The following is a 24,789-nucleotide window of genomic DNA, read 5'->3' on the forward strand; positions in this document are numbered from 1 at the left end:
TACATTTTATTCACAAGGCTTACATACAAATATCTTACGTAGTGTATGGACAGAAAACGTGAAATTATTAGGATTTAGGATGTGACACCACTTATTGAAAGTCAAAAACTATCACCCATTCGAAAACGAATGCCTCAGACCTGAGATGAATGGGCGCAAAAAGACCCAAAACACACATCACCCTGACTGCCCTTTTTAAATATTTTATAAATTAAATTAATAACTGACGAGAATTGTCGGTCGAACGCGATACGGCGGTAATATACTGCAATTGTACACGCGCAATCATATTTGCTGTCAGCTGAACAGGCGACGTCAGCGCTCACCGTCCGCGTCTATAATAAATGTAGAGGTGTTGGCAACGGCTATATATTGAATTACGCTATAATATATTAGTTGCTATTCGTTACAGAATGTTGATGTATCGTGCGCTGTTAAATGTTATTCTATACATTATTGTTGTGTGAGCTTTTAAACGTGCTTACTAATTATGTACTTAATAAAAAAGTTGAAATTTCCTTCGTACTTTTTATACATGCTTAGGACTGTCTGACTGAAATTATGACATTACTAGCTGACCCGGCAAACGTTGTTTTGCCATATAAAGTATAATTCACGCGATAGTTTTATAAGTAATATAAGTAATATAAATATTGCCTATATTATAGCCTGTACATCATTTTGTTCTATTGTCAATAGTTTTTGCAGCGCACGCAAAAATAGGTTTTCGATTTTACACCTTGTGTTACAAAATAGCAATTTCATTACGGATCCCTAATTTTGAAAAAAAAAAACATAGCCTATAGCCTTCCTCGATAAATGGACTACCCAACACTGAAAGAATCATTCAAATCGGACCAGTAGTACCAGAGATTAGCGCGTTCAAACAAACAAACACTGCAGCTTTATATATTAGTATAGATATGATAAGATATAATTATCTATTATATTATTTATGCCAAACTAAATTTAGGTACAACTCTAATAAAACTTTTTAAACTATTATATAAAACAAAATTTACAAACAATCAATTCAAAATCATTAACAAACGCACGATAGTCAATTATCAATATTCAATACTAATTAAATACGTCATACGAAGTCAAGTGAGTCGCAAGCGTGTTATATCCGATCTGATTTAATATTTATTCAAACAAACAAAATAATCTAACGCGTTACTATTTCCAATTACAACTGGACCTTTATTTGAATATACACTTTATGCAGTCCTCTTAGAGCATAATTTGGCAGGTGACAAAAATCGCGTATCACATTAAATATATTAAATAACGCTTTCTAGCTTTAATAAATAATAGGTGATATGATTATAAATATATATTAGATTATTTTATCAGCTATCTAATATAACGAACACCTCTACCTAAATGCGAGAACTCACCCGCGCCTCATAACATAGCCGTAGAACGAGTTGAGGATACATTTGTGTGCCAGTTGTAGAGAGTCGAACAGCACCTCGCGGCTCTTAGCGGACTTGATCTCGGCCGCGTCTCCGCCGGCTATGGCACGCGCCACCAGTGCTTTAGCTTGCTTATTCAACGCTTTGTACTCGTAGCGACGATCTCTGGAACAATTTATTACTTTTTTTGAAGTTTGGGAAAAAATGAATTAATTTTTAAAATGCGTGCGCACTTTATTGTTGTTTTTCCAACACCGTGAAGTTATCAACTTATTAAAACTTTCGTGAGACATTAAAACTTTATTTATTAATAAATAACCGTGAAGTTAGTGAATGTACCTTCAGTATAGTGTGAAGTGATATCAATATTTAAGGTTATTATACAGGAAGTGGCACTATCAAAATATGCAACAGCATCAAACAACTATAGAGGTTTGTCTTGAAAATAGTTTTTAATTTATATGCTGCAGCCACATTTCGCTCGAGACAACTCTAGACAAGCAAATCTTCAAATCAGTTATACTTAAAGTTTGGAGTTTGTATTGCTATGCAAGTACAACATCTTACTGTGTGTAGGTACTATGAATAATTACACTTTTTATTGGAATATGTGGCGAAACAGTAACCATATAATCTGAGTTGACGAATTCATTCGAAATCCAAATTCGAGTTCAAAAAATAACTACACTCACAATCACGTACAAAAAGTGTCTGAAGCAAAACTAGTAGGCAGAATTTTATACAACAGACTTTGAACATTACTGATACCATATAAGGTGTTCATTTCAATGAATTTTTAAATTAATTAATGTTATCTGTTAGTTAATGTGTTAAACTATACCACGCCGCTCGGACATTTTTTGACGACCTTTAGTAGGGGTTTCGGAGTGTTGGTTTATTGTACATTTGTTGAGATACATCCAACTTTTCTTTAATGTAATTGACTAACTGTGAACTTTTATTAAGATGTATATGTATAAGATTGTTAAATTTTACACTTAGTACCTACCTGAATGCCCTGACAGTATCGACGTAGAAGGAGTTCTCTTTCTGACATATAGTTGTGGTTCGCACCTCAGTCCGTGTCACCTTAGTCTTCTTGTATGCGACCCTACAGTAGTCCGCAAGCCGCTTCTTTTCGTAGGCTGCCTACAAAAAAATCATTTCATTATTATATTATGCTATATCGTCTTTTTTATAACAAAAAGGGATGAGACGAGCAGAACGTTCAGCCGATGGGAATTGATACGACCTACTCTTCTAATGCTCTAAAACACTGAGCGGCACTGCAATTGCGCTCGTCACCTTGAGACATAAGATGATAAGCCTCATTTGCCCAGTAATTTCACTAGCTACGGCGCCCTTCACACCGAAACACAGTAATGCTTCACGGAAGAAATAGGCGCCGTTGTTGTACCCATAATGTAGCCTGCATCACTGGTTGGTCATAAAGCAGAAATTAAGTGTGTATATTACATAATATTTAATAGATAAATGGATGAGTTTGGCGCGATCAGTTTGCTAAGTAAATAGACATGATGCCACTTCTACCAGTTTGTTCTAGTCTTGCCGTTTCACACAGTAGAGTATTTTACTTTATAATATGATAAAATAGTTAAAAAATATAATTAAGATAGCTCAGTGAAAATGTAGCCAGTTAAAATATGGATATTTATTATTTATATAAACATTTCATTAATTAATAAATTATTTTAATATAAATATGATGATAGTGAAGGGTTTGTAAATAATACCTGTTCCTCTTTTGGTAGAGAGTGGAAAGCTCTTGTGGGTCCTCCGGGATGCAGTGGAGGAAATTTCTCTGTCTCCAACTGTTGCTGGATCCTCTGGTATTCACTTCGCGTCGCTGGCACTAAATAAAAATTATTTAAAATACGATATGTAGCTTATTTTATAAGTGGCACTTTCGCGGTATCTAATCATCGTACATATTCAAGCTTAGAGTCGGTAGTAAGCACTGACCTCCAACTATATACCACTGGACTGGCGGCTGTCTAAGTGCATTTGTGCCTGTTTGAAATTCGCCATTTTGGCGCTGTTGGCCATGTAGGGAGAGTCTGCGGTACTAAGACTAGGGATGACAAAAAAAGAATTGTGTACTTTATTACGTTGATTCTTGAAGTAAAAATAACACGGAAAACGAACGAAATTAATTCAAAATGCAAAAATACTTCAGAGTATTGTACATTCCTTCGCAGCCATTTGTATTATACGTCAAATTTTGTTATTTGGACGCTCGCGAGGGGCGCTTCAAATAGGCACAAAAAATTTGCTGTCAAACATATGGAACAGCCTTTCCAGTGGTATTTATACAGGTCAGTGGTAGTAAGTCAGTGACATGAACGGCATACTTGCCCAAAGTCGTCGTGAGCTGTGCATTTCCAGCTCATTCAGGTGCAAGAAGGCGTTGCGATCAGTTGCAGTCTTGTGACGTTGTGTTGTGATTTGCCGACTATATGCTAGTGGATATTACAACGGATTCCTTGCGATGCAAAGGTGGCGCCATGTGGATAACTCACAATTATGACCTATTTGTATTTGCAGATGTGGCATGTGATCACATTCAGCATGGATAACGGCTGATTTATCGTGAATCTACTCACGGTAGTCCCCTCTCCACATCCAGTCCATGTGCCGCTGGCAGCACGCGTCCGGCTTGTTGTACTCGCATACGGCGCATGTGCTCGCATTGACCATGGCGGACGGCTGCAATCTGAAACATTTTATAATTTATAAACTTAAGAGTCTCTTTACCAATGGGAGGCACCTTTGCACAGGATGCCGCCTAGATTATGGGTACCACAACGGCGCCTTTTTCTGCCATTAAACCGTTATGTGTATTCATTATTTTGTTTCGGTCTGAAGGGCGCCGTAGCTAGTGAAATTACAGGGCAAATAAGACTCAACAACTTATGTCTCAAGGTGACGAGCGCAATTGTAGTGCCGACCAGAATTTTTGGGTTTTTCAAGAAACCTTAGCGGCACTGAATTGTAATAGGCAGGGCGAATATTTATCCATAGTTCGGTTCTCAAAGAATTTATTTTACATACAACTGTAATGTGAACTTAGTCTGGCAACACTCGTTTAAATTATTATTATTATTTATAATAGACTAAGCAGCTTGCGCTGATGCGTCTATATCATTTTCCAAATGTTTGTCCAGTCTATTCTTAAACTGATTAACAGATTTTGATTTAACCATATCTTTGGGCAATCTATTCCACATATGAACAACTCTGTTGGGCAGAAAGTGTTTTAATGGATTTGATGATGCTAATTGATATTCTAGCTTCATATCATGTCCCCTTAGTCTAGGATTGCTCTTCCTTGGAAACATGCTCTCAAAATTTGGGACATTATAATAACTATTTAGTATTTTGTATGTTTCAATTAGTTCGCCTCTTTCTCGCCTGCTTTTGAGGGTGCTGAGTCCAAGCTGTGTAAGTCTTTGTTCATATGTAAGATCTTTCAGTTCCCCAGGCAACTTAGTGGCTCGCCTCTGTACCCTTTCCAACAATTCTACATCCTTAACAAAATATGGATTCCAGACCTGAAATGAATACTCCAGTAATGGTCTGATATGAGTTTTATAGATTTTTAAAAATGTTTGCTTGGTGATGTTGAAGAATGCTTTTCTGATTAGGTACAGGATTGAGTTAGCTTTCTTCACAGTAGCCACAATGTGTGCTTCCCATTTGAGATCATTGCTTATGATCACTCCTAGGTCTATTAATTACTATTAAATTCTAAACTAAACTAGGTAGCTATTCAATAAATACCTGTTTGTTAATATAATATTCGGATACATAGCACCAACATCCAAATGGTATATAAGTGGGTTTTCTTCCCGCCTGGGATGGTCACGCATGTGTTGCAATTTCGACTTGATATCTTCACAAACCTCGTCGAAATTTGTCACAAGTTCAAGCGGTACACCTTCTTCAACCTCTATAGCGTGTTTCATAGTCTTTTCAGTGCTTTCTATCAGTTTATCAACAGCCGATGGTACTATACGGAATTTGCATTTTATATCCGCTCTGAATACACCTGCAATGACAATTACACTGAAATTTTAATCTGCATATCATGGTATGGTATGGTATAGGGGTTCCTGTTTTCGCAATTAAACCACTAGGTTGGGTCCATTTTGCGTGCATTGTTAGCCAGTTACTCCAACGAGCCCAGCTCCTTCCAGAAGTTCAGAACATTCCTGGGGTGTTCACAGACTTCTTGGAGCGACCTCGTATTAGTTAAGGGTTTTGCCCGTTGGTTAGCTATGGGGGTTCGGGGGCACATTTCAGGATTACATGAGTGACCGTTTCATCCTCGGCTAGACAGCCTCTGCACTTAGGACTGTCCGTTACGCCGTTTGTGAAAAGACCCGTTAGGATGCATTTCATTTATTTTCATTTGACGACCCATATAGCTGAATGGTTAGTGACCCTGACTACTAAGCTATAGGTCCCGGGTTCGAATCCCGGTAGGTGCAATCATTTATATGATGAATATGGATGTTTGTTTCCGAGTCATGGATGTTTATATGTAGGTATTTATGTATGTTTAAGTAAGTATATTGTATTAAATATATCGTTGTCTTGTACCCATAGTACAGGCTATGCCTAGTTTGGGGCAAGATAATTTGTGTAAAAGTTATCAATAATATATTATTATATTATAGGTATTATATTTATGACATGACATGCTTTAGCATAACTAAAAATAATGACGTTATCTAAGTGCACATTGGAGTGAGTTTCAAATCATTAGTATTGGATAGCTCACATTGGAAATGGTCCTTTACTAAGGAAATAATCATAATTACTCTTAGAAACAGTTATGTAGGGCAGTGAGTCTTTCACTCACCGAACGAGAAAGGGATACCTTTATCTGACTTTATATGTGTATGTAGGAAAGGCCACAAGCCGTATCTCAGATAGAAATTAAAAAAAAAAATCGTTGTATTTCTATTCAACCCGAAAATGAAAGATTGCAGCGGTAATCAAAGTGGCCTTCGAATATTCTTGCTGAGAAACTGAGACATTTTTGTAAATATACAAAGCGGCCAAACAATCGCGTTCATCACAGATATTGATTGAATTGAAATACAAGTCCAAATGATCGCTAGGTGCCTCATATCCAGCGGCATTGTAAAGGGCTGGGCGTATAAAATGAATTAAAAAAAAATCGAAAAAAACATACCAGACTCCAGTGCTTCCACATGTCCTCCCACATAGGTTTCTGTTTCCAACACGTGGCCATCGGACGTCAGCTTATTCAGCTCCTCGACCTGTTTGTTCGGGAAGACGATATTCGCGTGGAATGCCTCCACCATAAGTAGCGACTCGCATAGTGTACCCGAGCCTTTACGCAACACCTGCCAAATATTGTTACTTTAGTTAAATCTCATTTCCATATCTTAATTTCAGTGATTGTGTAAAAAGAAGCTTTCATTCAGTAGAACAAATTGCCGTAAATTAAAATGATGACAAAAATATTTACGTTTATGTAATACATATCTATATTTAAATGGTTAAAGGAAATAATTAAATTTTAAAAAAAGAACAAAACAAATACATTAGCTGTATTATTAAATTCAAGTTTTTGCTAGAACGATATGTTTGCTGGCATTTATTTATCGAATTAAAATGGCTCACTACAAATGAAATATAAAGCCGGCATAGACTAAATAGTTTTTAATATTCCAATATCGAATATACATTAATTCTGAATAGAGACGATTTCTACATGCTTATAAATATGTTAATACAGCTCACCTCATCCGGCTCCAATGGAATAATGGTACACAAAGCAAATATGAACGGATGGACATACTTCATGTATAAGTAATAAGTAGCAACAGCATCAGATACAGAGTAGTTTGATAAGACCTGTAAACAGTAATAAATACGGGATACAGTTGAATGTATTAGAACATCAATTATTTTAAACCTACCCTCAATTGACAATTATCAATTTATTTTCTTCTTTGTAAGTGAAAATAAATTATTAAAAAACTAGACACACATTATAACTATTTAAATACAATAATTTTTATTATAATTTTAGGAATCGCAAATGAATATTTTTTGTTTGTGATGTCTACCTATATGTTAACATATCTATAAGTACATATAAGGCTGAAATTTTAATAGTATTTGTAATATGGGAAAATAAAAATCAAAAGTTAAACAATATTTAAAATTCTATGACCATATTACATTTACTATTTGCCCTGTACTTCTGATAAGATACATTGCAGAAGTTGTCATAGATTTTGTGTAATGGTAACACTACTAACAATAATGATCCAACTTCTACTTAAATTTAGAAAATTAATAACCTGTGGTTGCTCCGCAGCCATTCTGCACATGTCCTCAGGATCTAGCTCGACTGGATCATACCGCAACTTAGCTTTAGCTACAGCTTTCAAGCCTTGTGAACCAACAGGCAGATAGGAGTCACGTTTGACCCAACTGAAACACAATTGTCTTTTAATAGACAGTAAAGTCCTCGAATGGCGGCCACGACCACGTACTGGAAGACACAGTATTGGTAGGCCCCCCACAAGATGGACCGACGATCTGGTCAAGATTGTCGGAATACGTGGGGGAGCGCAGGACCGATCGTCGTGGAGATCTTTGGGGGAGGCCTTTGTCCAGCAGTGGACATCTTCCGGCTGATGAGGAACCAATAACGTTAACAGCTTATGTATTAGTAATAGTAATGCGTACGAGATTATTTGACAACGCATGCTGTACCAAACTAATTAAACAACCAAAGAGTTTTGCTCTACAATTTGATTTTACACGAAAGATACATACAGTACAGGAATAAGTAAGTACGCATGGTACAGGGCGAGAGCGTGACGACAGGCGGTAGAGAGAAAAGCAGGAGGTAGGCGTATTCATGGCGCCAGCGCACCATTTATAATATAGACTGTGATTATTGTATAGACTATAGACTGTTCAAATAGATCATAGATATATCACCACCTGTGTCACTTATAAACGTGAAGTATAGTTATTCCAAGTATAAAATTACTTATCCCTGTCAGATTATCTGTAGTGACAAAGGTAAGATAAACTCATACACGTTTATAGGTAACATAGCACATGTCTAATGGCACGGATGACGCGTATATGATTGGTATTTGGATATTGATTTACGGTACGCACTACAAGAAGGGCGTTTACAAGTGTTTAAATAAAATCACTGTCTTTAAGCAATATAACCACTGCCTTTGTACCCTAAGAGGAAAGAGAAAGTAGTATTAGATATGTTAATTTTTAAAATTGCAATACATTCTGGTATAATGAGAACTATATATACCATAGACAGTCCATATGCATTGCAGGTCTACAAGCATAGGTTCCGTCTCTTGCATTCATCTTGCTGAACCCAATCTCTTGTTTCATATCTAGCCCCAGTATCGCAGCGCGTGCTTCGACAAATGGCCAATCGAAGAAATCACCTGGAATAAGTTAATTTTTATTGCCATACATATTTTCACAATAAAAGAACTACTTTCAGCCTACACGTATTTCGACGGCAAGTGAGTAACATCAGACAATTTTGACTTCATACAGATTTCTGGACTTGCATCCCAAGCCACAATTATAGATATCATATACCTATCATGTAGCTTTAAGAATATAGTTTGTAACAAACGTGCAATCGTTTCTGATAGATTCAAAAAGTTCGAAAGCAACGCAATCGGTAATCAGTTGAAGAAAATTTCAAAGCAACCATTTTCGCTTGTTTCACTATTGATATAAGCTATAACGTCATTACACGCATACGAAGTCGATTGTCGATTTTTGACAATTTTCTTTTCTATAATATTTTGTGTTTCGGCGTTTATTATTTTTTCATAATTATATAGTTATGCGGCATAGGACCAGTCAAATAAATGTTAATAAACTTCAGAAGGGTAGGAGAAGGTTTATTAGCACTGCTAACAGAATATATATCATGATTTTATGATTTTTTTTTGTCATCCAATATTTCAATATAGTTTCAAATAGTCTATTACGGGGCAACTTAGTCCATAGCTAGTACTTGGTAGTTATTGTCAGATATATAGATCTAGTCTATCTCTCTTGGCTTCCACTGGTTCCATTTTCGAACTTAACTCGATCATAGTACACACTATTGGTATCAATACATTTTGCAGATTGTTGTAATAATGTTTCAATATTATATCTAAAAGTTATTTTTATATTTCCATACAATATGTCGATAGGTGGTGTGGTCAATAAAGTAAATTAGTATAGTGCTGGTCACTCGCTCCTAATAATTTACTCTTGTTACAATTAAATTATAAGTATTATAAATATTTGGGATGTCCTTACCATTGTATGTGACAAAAATGTGGGGCTTCACATCCATTATGTGATCGAAAAACTTCTGTATTAATGCAAGCTCATTTTGCTCATTAAATATAATAAATTGTCTGTAACAAATTGTTTGAAAATTTAAGTTGATAAATTGGTCTAATACTTCTTTCTATACCTACAAATAATCGTGAACAATACAATTTCGAGGTTAAACAATTAAAATTAAACTCCTCCCAATAAAATTTTAATAAAATGTGAATTTTACAGTTTACAATTTTAAGCGTACACCAAAAACGATTTTGTCGGCCGATAGCGCACAGAAATACCCGGACGAGTAACTAGGACGTGAATGTCCTTAAACTGCAACAGAGTACCAATTTTTTTTTTGATGGAAAAGGAGGACAAATGAGCGTACGGGTCACCTGGTGTTAAGTGATCACCGCCGCCCACATTCTCTTGCAACACCAGAGGAATCGCAGAGCGTTGCCGGCCTTTAAGGAAGGTGTACGCGCTTTTTCTAAAGGTACCCATGGTACGACTTGTGCCGACATTGGGTGTTGCCGGTATTCTGTAGGCGAGAAGAGCACGAAGATAATTCAGCATTCGTCTTATCTCGTCGTAGCTCGGGTATAATCGACGTGCGGTACAAATGCGGGCAAGGACGCCCGGCCCCGGGCGCTGCGCGGGCTGTCTTGGAAGAACTATCGAGCGAGGCGGTTGTGTCGCACGCACATGTCGGGAACACCACGTTCTTATTGCGGTGTTAATTGTGAAGTGTTCCTACTTTTATGTATTTGTGTGTAAGACTGTGTTTTACTTGCTGCCGTCCATAACAATGAACTCCCACGAAGATCCTGATCATGTGACCGGCCTTGCTCTCTCATACTTATATATTATATAATATATATCTATATATATGGTGGACTGTGTTGCCTAATAGAGCGAAGACGCGCTTATAAAAATGGAGGAATCGGAAGAAATGTTACTTTTAGAAAATTCATACCTACCACAAATTAATTCATCGACGACATCAGCGTGTGTGGGGTTAATGAAATTTTATGTACAGATAACAACTGGGTTATTCACCCATTACAATAAATACACTCAATTTTCACTGCAGACTGGCGAGAAATTACAGTTGTTCAGCCTATTCCGGTCGTCATCGGACGATGACGGTCGTTTTTGTGTATGCACTCTTTTACAAGTATTTATCGATCGTCTGAGTTCGACCGTCGTCACCCGAGCTAAATTCGGCCGATGACGGATTTGGTTTACGCGAGCCGTTACAGTCAAGTAGCGAAAGATGTACTGAACTTGAGCTCATTTTGTTAGTTAATAATATCTTACTTTTGAATATGGCGGGGTGACTTTAATGCATATTTTAATGACTCATGATGGAACTAAAAGATTAGAAATGAAGATTATCTAGTTTGTGCTTGTATCATTAGTTATGAATAGATCAAAACTTTGGCAAAGGCAAATCTACTATTATGACAACGGTGAAAACCACCAACTTACCCTTCAAATTCTGGCTTGGGTGTGTATTCAAAGTCTTCAACATCGGTAGAAATAATCTCCCTATTTGTAATGAGATATCCTTGACTATCTATCATGTATGAGATCATCATTATTTGATCAGTCTGAGAATCTGGGAATTTGAGTGGAAGTTTAGTTGTCTCTATATCAAATGCTAGAACAATGGGATCCGGTCTCTCAAGTAAATCATCCCTCTTTGTGAATATTGGGGTTTCAGTTCCTCTGGATTTGACAGTGTACCAGGTACCACAGAATATTTTCAAGTCTATCGAAACTCTTACGTGGTAAGGTACATCATGTTCCCTGGAATTATTTAAACATGTTCAGATATGAGATAAAATCATGTAAATACAAAATTTTCAAATTTATACTCTTAAAAATTTTTTTTTAAATATTGGAGAGTTTGATCTGTAGTGATATAAAATAGATAAGCGTTGTTCGTGATTAGCCGCATACTGACTGAGCGAGCAGCCTCGGTGCAAGATGTGCCGCGACCCAAGTCGAAAGTTGTTTTTGTCCATGCTAAAAACGCGCCTCGGGAAGTTTGCATCGCGTACTCGCTTGTTCGACGAACGACGGAATCTTTTTTAGTTTCTAATGTAAGGGTTTCCTCAATGTTCTGAACACAGAAATTAAAATGCCAAAGGCGTTCTCCACAACTCTTCTTGCTCTGGAGTCTGGACAGCCTGTAATTTTTAGTTTCGTTTTCTGTTATATAAAAGCAGTCGTGGCTATAGCTTTCCGAACGTACGGTCTCATCCAAAACTGGATATAAGCCTCTGTTCAACTTCACGTTTAAGCTAGATGCTGGCTCAGCCTGATGGTTCAAAATTGCCGGCAGCCCCCTGGAAAAAATCTATGGACCGATGTGGCCTCGTTGCGCAGCAAATGACCGAGGCTTCCTCACGAAGCTGCTCGCTCAGTCACTACCCGACCACTGATCGAAATAAAAGATACATTCGGCTGAACCCGAGGCGAAAGTCATTTGTTCCATTCAGAACCACGAGGTTTCAATCAATAATCGTGCGACCTAACGAGCGATCCGCCAACGAGTCAGATTCCTGATCTTTGATTGAGATATTGTTTGGTAGCATTTTATAATTTGCGCAATTAAAAAGGTGGCGGGGAGAGAACATCCCTTGATACCTAACATAAAAAAATTGTTCATTTCAAATTTAATTACTAGCTTTATCGCTTCATGCAAACCCTCGTATGTCCTGATATGATATGTACCTTATGTCCAAAATATTTTCCATATGATCAGTTGTCTTCTTTGCATGTTCAATAGCGGCATTACTAGTCAGCGCATTTGTTAACATTTCTGCATAAATTGCATCCTTCTTCTCCCTCTCTTTGTTTTTATTAACTGCTGTTAGAATCTCTCTTCTCACTTTCATCATATCATTTTGAGACATGAATGAAAGTTTAATGTAACATTGTTTTAATCCAGAGAGATGATTGAGCTGTAATAAAATAAGACTTTAATATACAAGACTACCAAACTTCGAACGATACGAGGCCCTGGCAGCAGTTAGTAACACCCAAAATCTTTTAAGCTAAGGATCCAGGTTCAAAATCCCTTTAGATGCAAATATTTGTATCAAAATTTTTATTGAATGTTTTTTTGTGCTATGAATATTTATGGACATACCGTATTACATTCATGGCGTCCGGTAATTATTGGATAACCTTGAAATGGCTTACAGCAGAACTTATGGCCGTTCAGAAAAAAATATCCAGAGTACCTAAGATATGATTCATAATCATTTTTTTTATAATTTTTTACACTGAATACAATCAGGCATTAAATAGCCTGAACTAGCAGTTGGCTTAATAAAAAAAGGCTTCAATTAATTTGCAAAAAGAAATTAAATTCGAACATAAGTGGTCAATATGTTGGAACTCTTAATGTATTAAGATGATATACTACTTATATTTTTTGAAATTATTATTTTGTTATTTATAAAAAATCTTACCAAATCCAAGTCTTCCTTTTCAATGACATCCATTTTGTGAATAGTTCCCACATACTTTTTAGATAAATATTGCATTACTTCTTGCTCACATTCCTTTCGGGCCAATATAAAGAAATACGGTTGGAATGTTAGTGATACTTTAAACCTAGAGCCATCCATTTCTATAAAGTAATAATCCATAGCAGCAACTAACCTCTTATCTTCATCTAACACTTCAGCCTAAAATAAAATATCTTGTAATCCATAGCAGCAACTAACCTCTTATCTTCATCTAACACTTCAGCCTAAAATAAAATATCTTGTAAAGGTAATAAACTTTGTATCAAATCAATCACTTTCCAATAACCACTCAGAATGGCGTACGGCATATATTATTCGCCTTCATTCGATTATAAGTTCAAAGGAAAATAGCACTTCCTAAAACCGGAAATCGAATGAGACATGTGGAATTTGTCATGAGGCCGATAGACTTACTCTGTATTAGTAGCCATATATCTGTGTAAGTGACAAAATCGACTTTTCGCATTTCATATAATTCATATCATTCACAAAACTCTTTAAAAATTAATAGTCTATCAAACATTAGAATTTCAAAATACAATACATTCTAACATGAGACTAATTAGCATATAATAGATCAGGGAAAAAAGCATTTTCAAAATTTGTTAGCTGCTATTTTTCATTTATTTTTCTTTCTGTTAAAATGAGTGCATGTAATGAATAATTTTAATATATTTTAAAATTTTATTCAAAATAAGGAAAAAATGGAACAACGCAAAGTTGGTTTAAGCATTTTCAATCAACAAATTTTATTGTCATATATGTATTTTATTCTGGTCACCTTCAACGGACTACATGCACTGCATTATTTTTAAAGTGGAGCCAGATTGGATTATCATGACACAGCTGATGAAGTGGGTATTGACCACTAAACAGTGTTGACCATTTGTGAAAAGCTAGATACAGAAAATGAGCATACTGATTTAAAACTAATGAACCTTATTCTGATTTGCGATTCTTTATTGTGAAATAATGAAACCAAACTGTTTTACAAGAAATTTATAATATTTAATAATAAATAAAATAATATTTAATCTAGTGATGAAAAGTAGATGATGTATGACAAGAACATACAAAAAAGGTTGTGTTGAAAAGTCAGTCCAGCTACACAGATTGTGGCAAAACCTGGGTAAACTGACAATATGGTGGTAATCCCACCTACAAACAGGTGTATATGGAAGGGCATTGTTCATTGTGAGTTTTTTTTTGTAGTTATTAATGATTAATGATAGTATAATAATTTACAAGATTATGTTAACATAAATAAAATGAAGGTCGTTTCTGAAACCTAAAAACAACAAGCCTAGCTATACTGCTGTAACTAATTAATTTTTAGGCCTCATATGGTGTATATTGCTGGTGCAGCATGCTCTATCGCACTCAGCGAGTTCCTATAAAGGGTGAGCTGTTATCCGGTATCATACTCTTTATTTCAGAACATGTAAACTTAGAACTACATTCCAACTTAGATTTTAAGATGCATGCACAGAGTGATCCAGATAAACGCATAAATTCCATCCTTATACGTTACAGACACAGATTTTTCATGTAGAAAATAATTTATTGTACAAATAAAAACCTCACCATATGCATATTTAGAAGAAAACCTGTCCGTTCTTTCATATCTCTTACTCTATCAAAACCATATTTGGAATCAATTCTGTCATTTTCTAAGGCAGCACGAATACGAGACTCTGATGAATCTTCCCTGAAATTGCCAAGCAACATGATAGAAAGAAAAATTGAGTAATCGCTATTCTCGTTAGTAATTTTTTCGCTTAATTAGGTATTGTACCGCGATCCACTTGATGTTCCCGCTGCATCTTTCTTATTTGGATCATTCTTGTCAACTCTAAACTTTCCTGTGTTTTGAAGAACCATTGTTTTATTTGTATATCTCCAACAATATTTTCTGAAATGCAGACTTCTCTAAATATCAATATTTACAAATTACAATCTTTATACCCTAGCATGACAAAAACAAAATAAACCTTCATTGGCTGTCATAATTTCGCAATTCGCGCGCATTTTGTGTTTTTTTATTAATTTCCTAATGGCTCGGGCTGCAAGTTCAAAAGCAGATTTTTTTTTATTTGCCCCATGATCAAAATTGATCCTAAAAATTGTCGTGTGGTGTTTATACAGACTGTTCATATTATGCAGTATCCCAGATGTGATTTATGGATAATGCCTGCCGTGAGGGTCAGAGGATCTTGTAAGAATGAACACTGACTCGACAAATTTTTGAGAAGTTGGCCAACTTTTTCGCATGATATGTGATAACTTACAAATTGACGATCGTCGGCTGCACGCAAAATTGACACGTTCCAGCTGAGCCATGCGCACAAGCAAAGAATATGTAATAGTACAAGTGCAATTCTACTCCGCAAAATTGATTAACGAAATAGGGACAAGAGTCCTTACAAGGCCATACCAATACCTATATTTTTATTCACCTAGAAGTTGCCTCTCTTTCTATCGCGTGGCTTTTACCTCTTCTGACGACATTAGGGTTGATTCTTTACCTAAAACTGTACCTCCTTAGTATAAGGTCATCTTATAAAAATAGCTGTTATTTCTATTATATAAATAGGTATGTAATCGTAATTTTATATCAATATTCTTTTTACCTTGCCAAATGTCAAAAATGTAGATGCTAATATTTTTTAAACGGAGAGGTGGTAAAACCAGTGGAATCTGATATATTACTTGCCATTAGTTATTACACTCGATTCCAAATTGCAATAGGGCCCCCATATTTATAGCGCCTACAGATAAGCATGAAGTTCTCGGTCTCATTCAGAAATTAGACCCTTATAGCTCCCCAGGTCTTAATTACGTGAATAATAAAGTTCTAAAGTCAATTGGTCATGCAATTGCTGAACCGCTAGCGGCGATTTTTTATCAAAGCATTGAAAGTGGTACATTCCCTAAGGGATGGAAAGTTGCGGCAGTCGTACCGATCCATAAAGGTCAATCAAAGACAGAACCCAGTAATTACAGGCCCATATCACTATTAGGGTCTGTCTCAAAACTATTGGAGCGCATTGTGAACAAAAGAGTAGTCGCTTACCTTGAATCTCACTCCCTTATAGCGAATCGGTAGTTTGGATTTAGAAGGGGCAAGTCAACAGAAGATGCAGTGACTCTTCTCACAGAAGTTGTTGCCGCCCATTTAGACGAAGGAAGGGCCTGTGTGGGTGTTTTTCTAGATTTATCAAAAGCCTTTGATACAGTTTCAATTCCCACCCTACTGCGAAAACTCGAAGCATATGGGTTCCGAGGAATTATACTGGATTGGTTCATCAGCTATTTGACGGATAGAAGCCAATGTGTTAAAGTTGGTGATAAACTTAGTGACTTGAGACCAATATCCTTCGGCGTACCACAGGGCAGCATTTTAGGTCCTACCCTGTTTTTATTATGGTCTCATACTGGCTGAAACAGAATATAGAATATTCTGTTTCTTTACTTTAAATTCTTCTAAAACTAGATTTCAATGCTTTTATAAGACTTCTGCTTCATCTTAAAATTCGCAGTACAAACTGTACTAGACGTCCAGCTCAAAAATGTACTTGTTTCCACATAAAAAGAGTTAACGCAATGAGATATCTTGGAATAATTGTAGACGAAACATTAAGTTTCAGAGATCACGTTGCTGCTGTCTCAACTCGTTTACGAAAATTGGTATATACCATTAAATTGCTTCGAGAGTCCGGCGAGCTTTCATTATTAAAAATCATCTATTTAGCCCTCGGACAATCAATCATAAATTACTGCATTCTAGCCTGGGGCGTTACAATTTCCACCAACTTCATAAAATTGGAAAGAGCGCAAAGAGCTGTGTTAAAAGTCGCTTTGAGGAAACCGATTAGATACCTAACGAATGATTTGTACAGCGACTCTCAGGTACTCAGCGTTCGAAAGCTTTACCTGATAAGAGTGGCGATGCATGTCTACAAAAAAGCTCTGAACTCAAAAGAGTACAATACATTGCTTAAAAACCGAGTTTTCAAATTGCCTGTTACTACTGTCAAAACTGCATTTGCATGTCGCTTTCCAACCTTTTTGTGCCCCCGGATTTATAATAAACTGGTCCAGCTATGTAAATTTAAAGAACACCCCATCTTCAAGGCTAAAGAGCTTCTATCAAAATAATCCATATTTTTTATAAAAAAAAAGCCCGCTGAGTTTCCTGCGCCCGTTCTTTTCAGATCTGAGGCAGTTTATTTGAATGGATGGTAGTTTTTGACGTTAAATAAGTGATTTTGAATCCTATTTTGAATAAAAATATTTGAATTTGAATTTCATTGTCAAACCTACATTACTTGCAGATAGTAATGTATGCGTTGGAATACTAAAGTATGGTAGTGTCATATGGAGGCCACATTATGCAACACACTGCCTTAGAATTGAGAGGATACAAAGGCGTTTTCTCTATCATCTAGCTTCCTCTCAAAGAAAAGCTAAAGAACTTTCTTCGTACAAAGAAAGGCTAATAATAATATTTTAATATACATAGCTTGAGCCAAAGAAGAGATTTGTTGGATTTAATATTTCTATATAAGAGACTTAACAACATATTCCACCCTTTCGATATCCCCGCAAAGCAATAACACTTCTTCAAAGACCTTTTTGAAAAACTGTTCTTGGCAATAACTCACCAATTTCCAGGATGTCTAAAATACTAAAGGATAGTTGCAAACATTTGGATCCTTTCGGAGACTCACTCAAAACATTCCGAAGTAAAATTTTATTAAGTGATAAATTAAAAAATTCGTAATATTAACAAAATATATTAAACTTTTTTAAATTAAGCGAACTACCTAGAACTATTTCACTGTGATTTTTTTTAAGAAATAAGTTAATACGATTTTTAAATTATGTATAAGTACTTCATTTGATATTAATATTTGAAAGCTTCATAATAATTGCATGCTGTATCTACCTTAAATGATAATACATTTAGAATTAACTTTAGATTATATATTTTATTGTTGCTTGAATGAATCACTGGTGGATCGAATAAATAAATAAATACCATGACATAGTCAAATCTACTTATATAGGAAATAAATAGGAACTGCATATGCAGTTTATCAGGTATTAATTATAAGAATACGCGAAATTCACAACTTAAAGAACTTTTTGATAGTAACAGATTCTTTAAGCCTAATGATGGCACCCACAGGAAGGCCACTTGAGTATGATCAAGGTGGTATTTATGTATTATTTATTTTATAAAAAAGAGGATATAGTTAGATTTAAAATTAACTGTAAGATTAATTAAACCTTTTATTAAGTTTTCAGCCACTCCAATGTTTTAAGATTAGAGGACCACATTTTTAGGATGCCCCCATCATAGACGGGTTTGCCCAGAAACGCAGGCCCTTCTCTGTCTTCACTCATAGCGGCCATCATGGCTGTCATGAGCTTATCTTCAAGCTTGCTTTGTATAAGCTGTGCCATATTCGCGTCAATATGCCCTGTAGTGGTAGATGTTATGGCCACAACAGGGTCGGTTTTCGCAGCGTTGGCGTATGATGTCGGTTTAGGCTGATTTAGCAATTTGGCCCTCTTGTGGTCACCCCTCGGAGAGTTGGTGTCATCCAAGCGAGTGCGTTTGGTGGATGTCGAGGGTTGGGCTACTCTGCCTGCTTTGTTGGAAGGATTTTGGCTAAGATCAAAGTGTAGTAAGTTGATGAATATTTTCTGTTCAATTGACTACTGGTACAGACAATAGAAAGTGAAGGTACTGCGGAACTTTGCTAGTATATCATAAAAAATTAAGGAAATTCAAATTCGCGATAATTTTTGAGGAGACGACACCGAGCCCCAAGGAGGGTATATTGTTCTTTAATATAACACGATGGTCGATGACACCGTTGACCGGACACCAAAGAGAATTTAAACACTACATTACGTGCCGAATACCCTTTTTTTAAAGATTTTATGACCTGGTAACTAAGACTTTTAAGTCAAGTCTTTTCTAAATATGTATACTTTTCATTTCACAGTTCACTTCACTTAATTTTATATTGTTAGAATTGTATTCTTAATATGGTTTTAGTTTATAACTTCTTTTGTCTCTTAATAGCTGATCAAGTGGCGCGGGCGGGATGAAGAATCACATAAAATTTTGGAGTCACTGATTTCACTAGCCAGCTCTTTGCTAGCCAGCACAAGTCTGTCAATCAGAAATGTTAGGCAGTCGAAAATAAGGTAAGGTGATCCATAGTTCCTTCATTTGAATCGCAATATGGGCAAATCTTATTCTACCCATTCTAACAATACCCAATCTTGCAAGGTGTAACGGTGCAGTCTAATAGCCAAAACGCAATCTATTTATCGTGGTAATAAAATCTCTGTTGCCATCCTTCAATTAATTGTACCAGGGTCTGACAGGTATGTTTTCTTGTATGCGGCCATACCATTTTCCTTTATTAACTTGGTCTTTCTTCCACATGTCTAACCATAACTTTTGAATTTCTTGGTCAATTTATTGGAGACAATCGGTCATAGGAATCTATAACATTTTTAACATCATCTGAATTAATACCTTCATATGCAGTCTTATTAGCCATTTCGTTACCTGTTATGTCTTTATGTGATGGCACCCACAGGAAGGCCACTTGAGTATGATCAAGGTGGTATTTATATATTATTTATTTTATAAAAAAGAGGATATAGTTAGATTTAAAATTAACTGTAAGATTAATTAAACCTTTTATTAAGTTTTCAGCCACTTCAATGTTTTAAGATTAGAGCACCACAGTTTTAGGATGCCCCCATCATAGACGGGTTTGCCCAGAAACGCAGGCCCTTCTCTGTCTGCTGTCCCGGAAATCCAACTCCCTAACGGTGACACCCTGGCAGTAAAAAACATCTGGGAAATTCCCAACCGCGTCAGGTGTGGCATTCTACTACCAGGTGAATGGAAGGACACCAAAGCAATCGGCGGGATGCTACGGTTCCAAAACTCTTGGGCCAAAGTAGACAGCTGGTTGTTACACGCCCTTTCTCACCACAACGACCACAGCTTCATCGTGGTAAGCATCCCGGAGGACCAAATCCCCAAAATCTTGGAGCATGAGCGCCGGCTTTCATTCATGCTGGGCTCAGTATATCTGAAGTTCCAGGGGCCAGGAGGTAAATACACCAAGACCCCCCCCCCCCCCCCTAAGGATACAAACGGTGAGGCATTGACAACAACAGGGAATGATATAGACGACGACGCTCAAACAATTGACCCAGCAGACGGCAACTGCGCCACTAGCTCTCCCTCGGAGGAAGTGCCCGACAGCCTAAAGGAGCTCGAAGAGCTTCTGGCGGCGGGCACCAAAGGCGATGCCGACTGCACCAAGGGCATTGAAGAGCTCTGCATCGGGGATGGCGAGGAGGGTGTGCTATCCAAAGATCCCCTTCTAAGTACAGCACCATCCAAATAAACCTCCACCATAGCGAAACCGCAACGGCCCAACTTCGGAAATGGTTGGAGGTTAACCCTACAGCTCTCGCCCTAATCCAGGAGCCGTGGGATAGGCGGGGCCGGATATGCCATCTCTCCAATATCGGAGGTAAGCTTATACATTACAGGACCAGAACACCCTAGAGCCTGTATCTACATTTCTAATAATCTACATGTGCAACCCCTAACAGATTTTTGTTACAGAGACTTATGCGCAATAAAAATACTGGACAGACACATCCTTCCAACTCACCAGAGAGCGATAGTGGTCGCCTCCGTGTATATGCCTGACGGGGAAGACCCACCGCCGGAAGAACTTGTCAAACTGGTGAACTACTGCGAAACAACCAAGAGCGAGCTTATTGTGGCTGCAGACTGCAATGCACATCACCCGCTCTGGGGCATGCAAACAACCAACAAAAGGGGTAAGCAACTCACTGAATACCTTTTTTCTACTAACCTTAATATTTTGAATGTAGGTTTAGAACCCATCTTTGTAAATAGGAGGAGCAAAACAATTATAGACATCACTTTAGCAACAGAGGGAATGTCTGATTATATATCCAATTGGCATGTGTCGAAAGAAGCATCCTGCTCAGACCACAGATGGATACTTTTTAACATCACTACACCGCCTCCCAAGAGGAAACCCCGCAGAACGAATCTTACTTAGTACAAGTTGCTGATGGAATCGCGTCTAAAGGACGAAACACTCCCAGCCAGGATAATCGGAGTAGATAATATCGAAAACCAAATAGCACAAATATACGAATTCATGACTGCCAGTTATCATGCTACATGTCCCCTCACCAGCCCTCAATCAGACAGACCAAGACCCCAGACCTGGTGGGGACCTGAATTAGAAAGGCTCAGGAAAAAAGTGAGGAGACATCTGAACCGCGCAATGAACACAGGCGATCAATACGACTGGGACATCTACAAAGAGTGTAAGTCTGAATACAAGAAACGCATCAGATACAGAAGATCAGAAGGCTGGCGTAAATTTTGCAGCAGCATCCAATGCCAATGAAATTAATCTCTAACCAACCCAGGCAAATCCTCGGATCCCTGCTGAAACCTGACGGTACATTTACCAACTCACCAGAGGAAACAGAGCGAGTCCTGACGGAAACTCACTTTCCAGGATGCAAAATAATGCAGCATATCGAGTGGGTAAATGAAAACATAACCGCTGAGGAAGCTGACTGGCAACAAGCACACAAGTTGGTGACAACCGATAAAATAAAGTGGGCTATAAATTCCTTTCACCCCTTTAAGTCAGCAGGACCTGATGGGATCTTTCCCGCCTTGTTGCAATGGGGAGGAGAAGGTCTCCACAACCGGCTGATAAACATTTTCAGGGCGTGTCTAGCGCATAGATACATCCCTAGGATATGGAGGGAAGTTAAAGTGATTTTCATACCTAAACCAGGTAAAAGTGACTATTCTAACGCTAAATCTTACAGACCCATAAGTCTTACCTCTTTTACCCTGAAGACCCTAGAAAGGCTGTGTGAAAGAAAACTGAGGGAGAATTACCTTAAGAACATACCCCTACACCCCAACCAACACGCATACAGTCCGGGTAAAAGCACCGAATCTGCACACCACGCTGTAGTGAACGTTATAGAGGGCGCACTTTCGGAAAAAACCTTTTGTCTAGGAACCTTCGTGGACATTGAAGGAGCCTTCGATAAGACAAAATTTACAAAAATAAAAGAAGCATTACACCGCCATGGAGTGTGTACAACTCTGTCATCATGGATTGAAAACATGCTCAAACACAGAGTGATATTACTAAATGAAAGTGAGACACAAAAAGCATTTGTAGCTAATGGCTGCCCCCAAGGAGGAGTTATCTCACCTCTTTTATGGAACTTGGACTACTACTACTTACTAAAATGATCTAATTACCACTCTGAACGAAAATCACTACTTTACGGTAGGCTACGCAGATGACCTAACTATATTAATAAGCGGAAAGTTTGCCAGTACTATATGTGAAGTAACAAATACAGCATTGAAAATCGTGGAAAGATGGTGCATAGATAACGACCAATCAGTCAACCCACATAAAACGGAATTGGTAATGTTCACAAACAAAAGAGATCTGGGTAACTATAAACTGCCAAAACTGTTTAACACCGAACTCCAACTAAACAGCGAAATGAAATACTTAGGAGTTATACTTGACAGCAAGTTAAACTGGGCGGCCCACTTGGAATCAAAAATAAATACAGCTACCGTAACCTTCTGGCAATGCCGTAGAATGTTAGGAAAGACATGGGGACTTGCCCCGAACATCGTACTATGGCTCTACACAGCTGTGATACGACCTATGATATGTTACGGCGCAGTTGTATGGTGGCCACGCACCAAGCTGAACACTACTTGTAATAAACTGCAACGATTCCAAAGACTAGCGTGTATGGCTATCACAGGATGTATGCGAACCACACCTACCGCGGCTGTAGAAGCTATGCTGAACCTTCCGGCTCTACACCTCTATATAAAACAAGAGGCGGCCTGCGCCGCAGTAAGGTTGAAGACATTAAATCTTTGGAAAACCACTCAATCCCCACACCCAGAGGTTCTAAATGAGGTGATTGAAAAGGAGCCTCTGCTGTTGGCAGTAAGTGATAGATCTCCAAAGGAATACATATTCGATAAGAGATACAAAATCTGTATTTTGCATACAGCTGTCTGTATGAAGAACTGAAAGAGGACCTCAGTACAAAAGACCTCAGGATTTTCACAGATGGCTCAAGGCTCAAAGACAAGGTCGGGCACGGGATACGGAGTGTTCTCGGATGACCTAAATATAAGAATAGCTGCATCACTAGGAGCTCATAACACTGTCTTCCAAGCAGAATGTATGGGTATGTATGGGTAGCCCTACAAAGCCACACTATCACCTCTAAGCTAATGTACAACTGTCACCAGTGTCTGAGGGAGTTATGCGAAAATAACAACCATGTAACTCTTCAATGGATAAAGGGTCACAGTAACTCACGAGGGCATTCCCTCGATCCATCGAGGGCATGCCGCTGATGAATTGGCCAGGAGAGGCACAGCGATGACAGCAAAAGGACCAGAACCAACTATCCCTCTCCCGCCTAGTTGGCCTACGAAGTTAATACGCCAACACACCAAGGAATTACATAATAAGTACTGGATGGAAGTAAGTGGGTGTAGACAAGCAAAAGAAGCTCTACCTCAAATAGACCCCAAGCTCTCTCGCAAGCTAGTAAAACTTCCACGACCTAGGTTACGGAAAATAACTCATGTACTAACGGGTCACGGCCCTTTTAACAAGCATCTGTTCAATATAGGTGTCACCGACAGCCCACTGTGCAGAGCCTGCACGGAGGCGGACGAAACGGCCGCACACGTCATTTTGGAGTGTGGCCTCATACCGGGCCAAACACCTGGGGTCACCGAGGACTCTCCCCGAGGTCATGGGTGACATCAGAGGTTTGATACATTACCTTGAGGAACTGGGGTGGCAGGATTAGCCGGCACGCAAAATAGGCGCGCTGTAGTCGTCGAGTTGCGGATAATAGCCCGTGATAACCTATAACCTATTCATCAACTTCTGCCCTGACATGTCAAACAAGTTTAGCTACAAGCCTACAACAAAAATAAAACATGAGATCATATACATGTAGACAACTATATACTTGGTAACAAACAATTTCATCAGACAAATTTCATACAAAATTTGTCCACGACAAGTTTTATGCTTTTGTATTTGGAAAACATTGCACTCAACTTGTATTTGAAATTTGTATGAAACTTATATACATGTATAATACCTTGGTGTTAACGAGGGGTAATAGTGTTCTGACTTCTGTCCTCGGTAAAGTAATAATCTGTGACTGTATTGCACTAAATATTGATACCAACATAATCAACTAATGACGTAATATCAGAGCTGCCAATATAATAAAGCAAAGTCTAACTAGTATAAACT

The 24,789-nt window shown here is 37.7% G+C and overlaps 1 protein-coding gene across 2 annotated transcripts in view; it reads right to left on the bottom strand.

Moving 5' to 3' along the window:
- Positions 1 to 15,332, bottom strand: part of LOC126964852 (DNA polymerase epsilon catalytic subunit 1) — a 54,025-nt gene extending 38,693 nt beyond the window's left edge. For both annotated transcript variants that reach the window (XM_050808171.1, XM_050808170.1), the window contains exons 1-15: positions 15,144 to 15,332; positions 14,933 to 15,056; positions 13,289 to 13,507; positions 12,546 to 12,775; positions 11,295 to 11,615; positions 9,792 to 9,892; positions 8,770 to 8,911; positions 7,781 to 7,913; positions 7,215 to 7,328; positions 6,640 to 6,814; positions 5,220 to 5,487; positions 4,043 to 4,152; positions 3,173 to 3,291; positions 2,428 to 2,567; positions 1,401 to 1,583 (exon numbers count right to left, since the gene is read on the bottom strand). In XM_050808171.1, the coding sequence (XP_050664128.1) occupies positions 1,401 to 1,583; positions 2,428 to 2,567; positions 3,173 to 3,291; positions 4,043 to 4,152; positions 5,220 to 5,487; positions 6,640 to 6,814; positions 7,215 to 7,328; positions 7,781 to 7,913; positions 8,770 to 8,911; positions 9,792 to 9,892; positions 11,295 to 11,615; positions 12,546 to 12,775; positions 13,289 to 13,507; positions 14,933 to 15,056; positions 15,144 to 15,229 (2,465 nt within the window). In that variant the 5' untranslated portion in view covers positions 15,230 to 15,332. The remainder of the gene's footprint in view (positions 1 to 1,400; positions 1,584 to 2,427; positions 2,568 to 3,172; positions 3,292 to 4,042; positions 4,153 to 5,219; positions 5,488 to 6,639; positions 6,815 to 7,214; positions 7,329 to 7,780; positions 7,914 to 8,769; positions 8,912 to 9,791; positions 9,893 to 11,294; positions 11,616 to 12,545; positions 12,776 to 13,288; positions 13,508 to 14,932; positions 15,057 to 15,143) is intronic.
- Between the last annotated feature and the right edge of the window lie 9,457 nt (positions 15,333 to 24,789).

Source organism: Leptidea sinapis, chromosome 6 (assembly GCF_905404315.1).
Source record: "Leptidea sinapis chromosome 6, ilLepSina1.1, whole genome shotgun sequence".
In the NCBI taxonomy this organism is placed as follows: domain Eukaryota; kingdom Metazoa; phylum Arthropoda; class Insecta; order Lepidoptera; family Pieridae; genus Leptidea; species Leptidea sinapis.